Source organism: Heterocephalus glaber, unplaced genomic scaffold (assembly GCF_053883595.1).
Source record: "Heterocephalus glaber isolate CG9 unplaced genomic scaffold, H.glaber_assembly_v1.0 deba00001461, whole genome shotgun sequence".
NCBI lineage: Eukaryota > Metazoa > Chordata > Mammalia > Rodentia > Bathyergidae > Heterocephalus > Heterocephalus glaber.
Genome location: NW_028258308.1, coordinates 3599488 through 3612203, shown reverse-complemented (window position 1 = coordinate 3612203; position 12716 = coordinate 3599488). Strand labels below are relative to the sequence as shown.

The 12716-nt window shown below is 39.6% G+C and overlaps 1 protein-coding gene across 12 annotated transcripts in view; it reads right to left on the bottom strand.

Annotated features, from left to right (window-relative positions):
• Palld (palladin, cytoskeletal associated protein) overlaps window positions 1-12716 on the bottom strand; it is a 403828-nt gene that overhangs the window by 24795 nt on the left and 366317 nt on the right. For 10 of the 12 annotated variants that reach the window (XM_087216935.1, XM_004852917.4, XM_013075180.3 and 7 more), the window contains 2 exons: window positions 4038-4173; window positions 595-693 (listed from right to left, as the gene is read on the bottom strand). In XM_087216935.1, coding sequence (XP_087073061.1) covers window positions 595-693; window positions 4038-4173 — 235 coding nt within the window. The remainder of the gene's footprint in view (window positions 1-594; window positions 694-4037; window positions 4174-12716) is intronic. The other 2 variants (XM_021264916.2, XM_087216936.1) reach the window with 1 other exon arrangement.

Here is a 12716-nt window from a genome sequence, read left to right as displayed (position 1 = left end):
GTTTTTGTATTTAAGCTTGAGAATTCATCTGGAAACTACAGAAGCAGTAAGGGAGTAGAAAGCAGCATACATCAGCTCCATGAAGTGATTTTTTCGTTTAAAGCAGGGGAATAAAAATAGCATTTTAGGTCTTTTGCTGATTAGTGCTTATAACTGCACATGTGAAGGAAGATAAAGATAAGCAGTCTTTCCTCTACAAATAGCTACTTCACTTTGATATAAAAATATAATGGGAACTATTTACCAGCTTATTTCAAACAATGACACTGAAAATACCTTTCTTCATACAAAACTACCTTGCATTAAAGCAAGAAAACTAGAAAGCTGGTTGAAAGGAAAATAAACTAGTCGATGAAAAGATAAAAGAACAGTTATTACTGGTGGAAATAATTTAATTAATCACTACCACAGCGTCTTGTACATAGTGTTTAATAAATATTAGCGATGAGGTTGATTGATGATATTAATATGGCTGTCCTGTGACTTGCCCTTTACTTTTCATAAAAGTGATCCCAGGAATAGTGTCCAAGAAGAGTAAGGGAAAAGGGGCAGAATGATAGTTATTTTTCTAAGAAGTCCAGAGCAACACAGTACCTGATTAGTTGTTTCTTCCTCTGGCTCCTGCATATTAAAGACAGCTGCACTGTCAGCACCTAGTAGCCGACGAGCCATTCTTTCTTCATATGTTAACCTCTAAACACAGGAAGTCACAAAAAACACAAATAGGAAAAAAAGCACAATTATATATATTGCCCTATGAAAAAGTGAGAACGAGTTTTGCTATCTTCTGTAACTATTTCCCTGTAGCTTCAGATAGCTGTATGTAAAAGAAGTCTGTTCTTTCCCTTGCTTCCACTTCTGTTCTGCTTTCCTACTTCCCTCCAGGTCCTCCTGGCCTAACCAGTGTTGGGAGATGAGATAATTAATCCTGGGAACCACCAACCGATACAGCATAAATTTAAAGTGAAAGACAAGCAACAAAGCAGAGACCACATGAAGAAGATGTGTCATTCTTATCCTTAATGAAAACTGGGGTGGGGGACTATTCAGACAGCAAAATATGATAAGGGAAATGCTATTTTCAAAGCCATTCACATGCTTTGGAACAGTAAAGTCAGCTCCAAGACCAACTGACACAAAAAACAGAAAGCCGCTCAAATGGAGAACACACTGATCAGTAAGAAGATAATAAAAAACAAGCACTGTTGACAGAGGTAATTCTACTGGCCACTTAACACTATGTCTGGCACATAGTATGTGATCAGTAAATATTAATAAATGGAAGTTTTAGACCAATTGACAGTAATGGTCCTTTCTGCTTTTTTTGAGTGGGCAGGGAGGGGCAGGGGAGGTCTCACCTCCAAGAGCAGTTCCTGAGCTACTGTGTAATGAAGGTGAATAGAGGCAAAGATTACAATCCATGAAGAATGACTGCACATGGCTGAATTAGCAACAAGACTCCAAAGTTTACTGGCTAACCTGACATCTATAATTCATGACTCAGAAGCAAGCTGCTCTCCCATCAGAAAGAAAAAGGTCCTGTTTTTGCATCTAGCAAACAACACTCTGGAGTCTGCCAAAACCATTTTGCTGGGCCATTTTTACTCCTAAGAAACGCCTACATGTTTGATCTGTCTGTTGGGTGACTTTGCATTTGAGTGTTGGTTCTAAAAATGCCTGAAAATTACAGATCCAGGAAGAACTTTCAGAGAACACCTGGCCAAGCAGGGGTTGAATTAGTAGTGTAGAATCTAAAAACAAGTGCGAAAGTTATTTGGGATTTAACTTCCAAACTACTGAATATAGATAGAAATTCTATTGGAAATGTGCTAATCAGGAAAATATGTTGGGTAAAATGTACAGTTTCCAGTAATTTCTGGTTCTAGTCCCAGGTTAAACCGGGAAGTGAAACAAATCAAGTGCCAAATAGTTCTAAAGTTCAAATTATTTCTTTTAATAAAGAAAGGGCAAGGAACAAGAAGAGGTAGAGGTAAGTGTGGAGTGGTGCTCGGAGTGATTTAATCCAGGATATCAATGTGTAAATCAATTTTCTCAAATCTATTTTTAAAAATGAGTGAATTCAGGGCTGAGGATGTAGCTCAGTGGCGCTGTGCCTGCCTCGCAAGTGCAAGGTCCTGAGTTCGATCCCTGGTACCAAAAAAAAAAAAAGAGAGTGAATTCAGTTTTTAAAAAGCATTTTAAATACTTGCTCTCTTAAAAAGTCTTCCTGATGTTCTCATGAAGGGTATGCTGGGATGACTTCCACCCTGTTCATTTAGGCAGAAATACCGATTTGTTATCTGTTCCTTCCCAGAATGCACCTGCTACCATTAGAAGCCAGATTTACTTTACGGATTTCTTGCTTTGGGGTGCAGAACTTATTTAGTTTTTAATGAATTTTAATCTTTGTTCACAAATATGTTTCTAAAGCAGTATGCCATGTGAAAATAAAAGCCCTTGTCTACAGAAGCCAAAAGTAAATAACAGATTAATAATGTAACATTAGGAAAAAGTTGTCTGAAAACCCATTTTGTAAAAAGGGAAATTTTACTTTTCTTTTCTGTTCAAACTCTTGACTGTGGAAATCTATGAAACTTACTAAGAACATCATTCACTGCTAAACAAATACATAGAAACACATTTAATATGGTTGAATAGAAGTTTATAGGAGTCTTTTAATGAGAGAATCTTAGTCCACAAGGAAAATTTAAGTAAACAACCAAAAAGAAGGTGGGGAAAAAGCTGGAGAGATGCCTCCACCTGGCTTGAAAAAGTCCCCTTAAGTATTTGTTTTAATCTTTCAAAGACTCTAGTTGACAGAGCCAGGGAAAACTTCCAGAGAGTGTACACATGCGATCACTTCTTTCAGGGAGAAAACATTTTCCTTTTCTGAAGATCATCTACACCCAGTAAAATGAGGAACAGGAAACTCGCTTGGATTTTCATCTTCCTTAATGAGATTTAGATGCCCCAGTACTTAAAGTTAGCACTCAGCATCCCACTCCATTCTTCACCCTTCCAGTCAAGCATGGTCTGTCTTCACATTTTTATTTATCCATGCTTGATAATTAAAATTCCCAGAAGATATACTTTGCACAGAAAAAAAGTGACTGAGGGGCAATTTTTATATGAAGAGTCCTTACATATTAAAAAACAAAAAGGGAAGGAATGGAACACCTTGTTCTTCTATTTAAGACCCATGCAGATTTTTCTGGTAATGTTTCACGAAAGCTATCAAAGAGTCTTCTCCTTTGCCTGGTAAATGTTACTTGCTAGACTTGCTTTTCCCATTCCCTTAAAATACTCTGATGTGTGAGGCTGGGGATTTAGCTCAGTGGTTCTGCCACCTGCCTCGCAAGCACAGGGGTCCAGAGTTCAATCCCCGATACCAAAAAAACAAAACAAAACTTCTGATGTGCTAAGAACCAGCAAAAACCAAATACAAAAACTGATGGGGAAACCTGTAAGTTCAATGGAGGAAAGATCCCATATATCTTCCACCAGATTCTGTATGTACTCTACAATTCTGCAGCTTTAAAGCATAATGTTTTCAAGTTTGTCTTACTGTGACCAACTACAAGGGTATGGAGTAGGCATTACCTTTGCAGATTAATGAACCAGTACCCAGTCATCATCTGGTAGGACAGGACTGAACTTCAGCTATGGTTTCTCTGGCAAAGATATTTCTGGGTAGAAGGAGTATATGTCATCGAATCCAAATTCTCCTTTGGGTACTTTATTCCAATTCACTGCTTCTGGGTACAGAAGATCCCAGGGTACCCTTTCTCCCTCCTTTCCCACCTATACACCCTATTTCTTTTCTTGATAATACAGTCATTACTCATTGTACTCTCAGCCCTAAAACCTGTCTTTTCTTCCTTTATCCCCAACTCACTAAAAGATATGTTGAGATTCTGGGGTAATGAAATAATTTGGTGGACAAATCTCAGAAATCTAAATTTTAGTTAACTAAGGTGAGAGATCTTTGATGAGGGAAGCTGATATTCCCAGTCCACACCCCTAATCTGCCTCAGTACCGGCTGGCCATTGTTCAGGAGGTCCTCCTTGAAGCGAAGTTTTCGTTCCAAGTCTTGAATGACAGCATCCTTTGTGCCTTGGATCTCCTCATCAGAGGCTATTCTAGCCGTTCTACTGGCCTTCTTTGGAAATCCCCTGCAGGTCAAAAAAGCATGAGGTAGTCCTGTCAGTTTTTCAGGCATATAAATCCAAGTCAAACATCTAAGACCAACAAAGAGACAGCACAATGCATCAACATGTCATTCCCACACTTTTTTGTTTTTTCTTTTTAGTGCTGCATCTATTACAACTAATGGAAAGAACCATCAAATCTGGTTTTAGCAATCCCCAAAACACTAATTGGAACACTAATTCAGAGAAGGTTCAAGTGGCTGGGGGAGTATATTGCAGTCCTAGGGAAACAGCAGTGTAAAGTGGAAAATGATGTGATTTGTAATCACACGTACTTTGAAATCTGACTCTACCTTGTATTAGATTTGTGAGCTTTAGCAATTTCTTAAAGTGTTTTACAAAACAGGTATACAATATTTACCACATATGAATATGAAGAAGATTTCTAAGAGGACATATTTCTTTCATACTTTTATTCAGTTTTCTGATCCTTCATAATCCACTTTATTCAACAACAATGGCTACCTGATTCTAAAAGAATAAGAGCATCCCTTACCCAAAATTCTTATGATCAAATGTGTTTTGGATTTTGGCATATTTCCATGTACATCATGAGATCTCAGGGATGAGACCTATGTTTAAACATGAAATTTATTTGTTTTATATACATATATATATATTCTGAAGGTAATTTTATACAATATTTTTAGTGTACCTGCATTATGACTGTGACCCAATCACATGAAGTGAGGCGTGAAATTTTCCACTTGTGACACTGTGTTGATGTTCAAAATGTTTTGGATTCTGGAGCGTTTCAGACTTGGGATTTTCATATTAGGGATGACCCTGTGTTATGTGTGTTCCCTTCCACCCCCTCATATATCCTATTTGATTAGAGTAAGCCAGCCTCTGATTTAATATATCTTTTTTTTGGTACCAGGGGTCGAACTCGGGACCTTGTGCTTGCAAGGCAGGCAGCGGAACCACCGAGCTAAATCCCTGGCCCTTAATGATATCTCTTTCATACAGGGCTCTGGGAAGTCTTCAAGGCCTGGGAACCTGCCAACCTCCCAAACTTCTGGAGTAGGATGGGTGAAATCTCAGGTCCTTTCTTTCCTAGGGCAGCAACAATGCCCTGAACTGGGTGAGCCGGGAGTCATAGTGCTGCACACTTGATAGCTGGTGGAATCACTTTTGTTGGTGCCTTACACAAGTTGCTTCCTATTTCTTTCTTTTCTTCACAGGCCAGTGAGATTAGTAACAAATGGAAGACCATACAGTGTGAAACGAGTGACCCATATCAACAAAGCTGAATTTCAAAAACAGAATTTGAAATTACAAAAATAAAAGAATGATTAACTCAGAAATTCAGGGTACTAGTCAACGCTTAGGGGAGAGCAGTGGGTGTAACTGGGAGTCGTGGGGGGGATTTCAGACAAACGTATTAGAGATGGGTGAGTTTCACTTTGTTAAGGCACACATGGATTTGTAGTTGAGTTTTCTGATGCTTTTAGTGGAAAGTATCCTAACTGATAAAACCTGCTTTTTCAGATCTGTACTTTCTAGTCATTTTCCTCTAAAGTTCAAATTAGAGCACTTACTCTTAGACACTAGAGAAACAACAAAATAAAATATTGCGACATCCTGTGTTTGTAATGTCAAAGAAATGGCCAAACTTTAAATAGTATCCTGGGAACTGATCTTGACAGGGAGTTGGGCAGTGAACCTGAGAAATACTGATAGCAAAAGCCATAGCAATTACGATTTATAATCCAGTTTTTAGTACCCTGCAGTTCTTGAACAAAAACATGCCCAATTTGCTAGCTTTCTTGTACTGCCCCCGATTCTTTTTTCTTAGTGTATGTCATCAGCCTTCAGTTTAAAGTCCCCTTGGAGAAGACATCCCTAACTCTACCCCATTAGTGATGTATCTATTTGTTTTCTGTGTTTGTTTGCTTGTTTGTTTTTGAGACAAGGTCTTACTATGTAGTTCAGGCTAACCTGAACTCGAGGTGATCTTCCTGCCTCAGGCTCCTAAGTGCTGAGATTAGAAGTGTGTGCCACCATGCCTGGCTGTGAGTTTTCTTTATAGCACCTATTGTGCTTGTAATCATGTGTTCCTAAATGGTCTCTCTCACCGTGGCTCGACTGTTCATCACAAGGCTTGCTAACTGACACTCAAATACTTCTGCACTGAGTGACTGGATGTGGAATTTATCTTCACTTTTTTGCTTCCTCAGTCGAGGAAACTTGTGCCAGTGCCATCTGAAACCATATCATATCTAAAAAGTCAGGCTCAGGACATGTAAATATTACACAAATTTGGAACCAAAGTTCTACGCTGCTTTTGACTACAGCCTTACATCTAAGAAATGGAAAAGTTAGGTTTCAAAGTAACCTCAGAGACAAAACTGAAGACAGTTCTGTGTTCCATCAGATATTGGTGGCACACACTGTTTCCCACTATTACTCCTAGCTTGGACATGACCCAGTTGCACAAGTACATGATGGACACAGAGGCATCGCCGTGCTGCTGTGGACCACACCGAGAGCAGCATTCTCAGTACAAATGAGAATGGCAGGGGTAAAAAGGTGAGCATTGGGCTGAGCAGATAGCTAGACAGGAAAAGCAGAGAGCTGACGCTTTTAAAGACAACCACAACCATTTTAGACAGGTAAAAACCTACCTATCTACTGCAGAATAAGTACTGCTGCTTGGAAAGAGTTTTTCAGTGTACTTGATTCTTTTCAGGGGACTTAGAACTATCACTCTGGAACATTTTATAGAGAACCCATTTATCATGGTTTGGGTCCCGGGAACCCAACTATCTTATCATTTCAAGAATATATTATAATTACTCTCCAACCCAAAGAAAAACCCTGATCATTCTGTATTTCTTTTAACAAATCATCAATTGTCTAAATATCAAGATTACTATATGTAACTCCTCTTTTCCTCCTATCTTTAAAAGATTTTTCTTTACTTACAGAATTAAAGTTTCTCATATTTCCTTGCTTCTCAATAAGGAAATAAGAATCAATTAAATTATCAAATTCAAGTCATTTCACAAATATTACTGTGCATCTAAGCAAGACACAGTCTTAGGCCAATACATCATACACATTCTCTTAAGCCTAGAAAACAACAGTTGGTTTAGAAGGTGATTATATTGCCCGATGACATCATGAACTTCTATGTATTAGAAACACAAGCTTCATCGCTATAGTTTAAACATTATCTTATGTGAGTTGGAAAGAGAACCAAATTCTTAAAGATGGCTCTTCATCACAAGAGATTAGTTAATAATCAGGCTGGGGTATAAGTTTAGGAGCAAACCATGTGGTATGAATTCCAGATGCAATGGGAATAAAAACAGAAATAGAAACAGTGCTGGCTAGAAGGACTGCAGAGGGCTGTGTCAAAGAGCTGAGTATCTAAGATGGACATTGGAAAATGAGAGTGTCAACAAGCAGGAGGGGGAGAGGAAGGAATTCAGAGCCAGAAGAAAAAAGGCACAAAGTAACATTTTTTTTTTAAAGCACTTAAGAGCTCCAAGGCTTGGGAAAATAACCTAGCGACCATTTTCTCAGTTTCCACCTCTGTGAAATGTGATGTTCACAGCATGTACCTCACAGGATTACTGGGAAGACTACACGAGCTAGTGTACATTGAGCATTTAGAACAGTGCCTGGCATGTAAGAGTGGATCTGGAGAGGCCGACACAAAGCATTCCACACGGAAGTGAATCACAGAGACAAGACTGGCCAAGGGAAACAGAATGAATGAGGGGAAGGAGTCTAAAAAGATGCCAAGAATTCTTGACCAGAATTTCCAAGAATGTGCAAATAACTCTTACTGACTGCTTTTTCAGTGCCCAACTCTATTCTAGATGCTGGGAATTCAATGTTGAACAAAACTAAGTCACAATACATTCTAAAAATTATCTTCCATGGAGGAGATGGTAGAGAGAGATAGGAAAAAACAAAAGAATGGAAGGAAGGACTTAGCGGGAGGTAGTAAGTGGCACAAAGTGACTGGTGTGTCAGTAGATAGCCATACTAGATAATAGAGTTGAACCTCTGAGGAGGTGACACTACAGGTGAGGCTGTGAACGACTGGAAGTTCAATTCAGCTTGTGTAAGGACCTACAGGGACAGCTACGCAGTGTCAAGTTCCCATGGTCAGAAAGAGCCTGGCAGGGCCAACATTTGAGGAAAGAGACAAGGAAACAGCGTTTCTCACACTTGTTCTAAAATAAGAACTTGTGTTCAGAGAGCATCTCACTAGGGTAATGTAATTAAAAATAGTTTAGAAAACTGTTAAAAGGATGGAATTTAAGGTTAGCATATAAGGTTGGTGTTAGAAATAAAAATGAAGTATTTTGGGAAGGAGAAACGTCAGGAAAGAAAAGTAAGTTTTTGAGGCAAAACTTTGGCAGCTGACTTTGTTTTTCTATAAAAACCTATTCTGTTGGGGTTTAATGTAAGACAGCTGTGGGTCCACAGCCCCAACTGGCACCTGCTTTTGAGAAATGAAGAGTGGCAACTCACAAAGAGATAAAAAGAGTTATCTGGTGACAAAGAGATTCTCTCCACGATGGTTTGTATAGTTTTGTAAAAATGCTTATTTAAAGTAAATTTTCACCAAAACCTGAACTCCTCACAAAAATCCATACTCAGAGCCTGACCTTAACTAGTAAACAACTTAACTCGCTCACTTACATGTCAGTGTATACACGCTCGGCCCAGCTGCGCAAAACGCATTACTGATCTGTTTACTCTGGCTTTAAGAGTAAGTCACTTGCCATTTAAAAATAATATTCATGTGGTTGGATAAACACACACACACACACACACACACACGCGTGCGTGCGCGCATCTGGAAAATAAAACTGTCCACATTTGACCACTTCCAAATCTCAGGAGGTTATTTTTTTAAATTTTTGCCTACTGAATAATCTTGAATAATCCTTCCTTTGATGTATTATTATTCTAGGTCAATTCTGTCAGTATATTTCAGAAACTCAAATATCCAGAGTTCAACATCGATTTAAGAGCTCAGGTGCCTGTGTAGCAAGCAGAGACTTTTTTAAAACCACTGAAAGTCCTCTTACTGGGTTCACCTCCAATTCATCGATATTTGATGGTAACTAAATTCCACAAAAAATTCAGAGTGAGCAAACTCCTTAGCATGTTAACATCTAGACATCTCATATTCAAGAATATAATATTTTCATCAGTATATAAAATAGCCCATGATACAACAGTTTTTATATCAATTATGTTTCTAAACTGAATTTTATCATGATGCCAAAGTATTTTTTTAAGGTATAATGAACAGGTACTTTGTGCTCTTATTTAAATATTCTAATATGAAGCTCTCGTCTTAGCACCTTCTGTAAGCATTAAACAGCACAGGTGTGTGGGCTACAGCAACCTGTTCCGTCTGCCCCTGCACAGCCCCCGGGGAAGAGACATTGTGACAGAGTCCTCACCAGGCAGAGACCCCAGAGGGCCCACCTCTCCATCTGCAAAATACTTGCCCAGGACAGGATCCAACTTTAGGTGGAATCCTCTAAAATACCGGACCCTAACAAGCCCCATAACAAGAGCCTGGGAATGCCCGCCTTCAAATCTCTGCTGGCTACTGACGGATGGCAGGCCTCCCACCTGTCAGTTTTCCTGAAAGACAAGAGAAAGACAGGAATAACAGGACATCTGCAAGGTCCAGCAACCCTTTTGTCTGTTGGGTTCTTTGGTGGACCTGAACTTGTGATCCTCCTGCTTCAGCCTCCCAGAGTGTTTGGATGACAGGCATGGCTGTTGGGTTCTTTTTCACTCATCACTATTTAACTAATGTTTTGACTTGAAAACTGCCTAAAATGCACTGTACAACTGAAATTAAAAAGTATGATTAAATTAAATGTTACAAACTTTTCCCTGAGACTCGGGGCAGGGGTTGTTTGTTGCTTTTCCAACTATTTTCTTTAATCAAGAAATATTAGACATCACGTTTATTGTAGATAGGTGATCTCCAGCACACTCAAGGCTGGCTCACATCACAAAGCTTTGCAGATGCGAGCTTTTCTCAAGCTTGTTCTAGAACCCTGGGAAATCCCCTTACCCAGTGTAGGAAGATGACAGTGTTCCCTACCTATTTCCCCTAAGTCAAGGGAAAGAGAGGGACACTGAATTAAAGCTCTCAGTACTTGCATTAAAAGCTCTTAGTGACAATGGTAGGGTAACAATTCACGCCAAAGCCCTGCTTGTATAAAAGAGGCAATTAAGAGACCCTATTGCCAGAGGCCATGTGCCACTCTTTGATGAGCAGATTCCAAGGCTGCAAAGAGGGGCAGGAGATGCAGGGTCTGTCTGATTCTCTGACAGGGCCAACTGGATTCCGACCACCCTTGAGGACTAAGTCACTGTGTGGAGAAACAGGAGTACAGCAGTGGAGGCTGCCAGTTTAACTCTCAGCAAAACATCCACGTTATGAGAAAGTACCAACAGATCTCTAAGGCCTCATCAACATTTGTGTCTTGTCAGCATCTCTGAGGAGGGTGACATTTCTCCACCAGCAGCCTTGGGGATGGATGTGCTCCCGAGGACTGATAACCAAGGTACCAGATGTGAAACTCCCCACACTGTAGCCAGCAACTGCACACTGTTGCTGTGAGCACAGGCTTTTTGCCCTCTTGGCTTGGGGCCTCATCACTAGCATCCAGGATCTTTGTTCCCTGTCTTGACCCCTGCTGCCCAGATATTTGAGAAACAGAACCTACCTCTATGGACTATTTAGGAACTTAATGTGTATCACATACCAAACTTCTTGCCTCCAAATTAAAGTAAACACACAAATAGAATAAGCAAAAGGTTTGCAGTTGGTAGTTAAGAAAACAGGGATCTGAAAATGAAGTTTAAGGTTTTGGTCAAAGGCAGGCAAAGAATTAATGAATTTTTGTTTCAACCCATCATTCATAATCAATCCCCATTTTCTAGAACCTACAATTTGACAATAATTGGCAGTTCCTACACACTGAAGGACACAAATTAGTCACAGCAGCCTTGAAAGAGACTCTTGATTTTTGCCTTTAATTCAGATTGCAAAGGATGGATCCCACAATATGCCAGAGGAGAAACATTTCAAATGACACATTTTCAAACCAAAAGAATGAATTCTTCAAGTGTGGGTGACTTAACAACACGACGGTTCCTTCAAGACAAGAGGGTGATCACATAATGATGGCTTAGTGGGCTGCTGCAGAGCTAAAAATCTGCAGCCTAGTACGCATCTTTGGTCATATTGCCTACTGTTTGGTCTAGTTTTCCACAGCTGCAAATCAGCATGACTTCTCCATTATTTTTTAAGAAATGTCAAGAACCCTTGTACCCTTTTCTGGTAACAATTACAAAATATTTTGGCTCCACAGAGAAGCAAGTGCTCCCGTTAACTTGAGGTAAACCCTTAAAACTCGTTGCCTTCTTAAGAGTTTCAAAGTGAAAGATCAGAACAAACCACTCTTTCTACTTAAGATGATTCAAGGCCTGACCACCCAATGCCTTGGGAAGGCTCGTCTCTGATCAAATTTTGTATGAGAAGTAGCAAGGACAGATGATTTATTCAGTACTTACCTTCCTGGGAAACATGATTCGGTACCACGTTATTGAGAGCATTGGCATGTAACAAACTTCCACCTGCAAATCTCTCTAATAGTTTCAAACACAAAAGTTGGGGTACGGAACAGTTTCTCCCCAGGAAAGGTCACTGACTCATCTTTCAATAGAAATTATCACATGATTACTGTACAGATTCTCCTTCTTTTCTTATTTATTTGCATCATCATCTGACTATGCTTTTTCTAATAAGGATTTGAAAAGAAGCCAGATTTCAAATATACAACTCATGTCATCAACACTTACAAAATACCCAGAGAAATAAGGCTAAGGGAAGCTAGTCAAGGTCAGATACAGCAATGCCTGTGGTTAACATGGCCTCAGTTCATCGCCGTGATAGGAAACTACATATGAATGAAAATAAGTTGAATTCGAAGGCCTTCTTCATTTTACCTTTAAGTAGAGTTTCCTTTTTTCCTCTCTGAACTATGTTAGGCTTCTGACAAACTAAGTGGGATTTCTGTAGGAAGAGTTGAGATGTGGGTACTGGCTTGACCTGGTAGCACGTAGGCATTTTTGAAATCTGGTAAAATGAGTTACGTGCTAGCTTTCACGCATTTTCCTCTTCAACCTAACATGCCAAACACCTGAAGGATATGTTTCTTTGGAAGGTTTTACTGCACTTTTGTAGATGTCATCTTATTTATCTTCAATGATTTTCTATTTCACAGAGTTCATAGAAAGCCAGAAGTGGCATAGGCCTAGCAACTCAGGAGTCTGAGGCCAGAGGATCACTTGAGCCCAGGAATTTGAGACCAGCCTGGGCATCATGGACAGATTATTTCAAACAAACAAACAATGCATAGGGCTTCCATCGTGAAGTCAGGAGAAACAGATACTAGCCAATCTGCAAACAGAAAAATTGGGCATGGAGGAGTCCTGTAAATTTACCT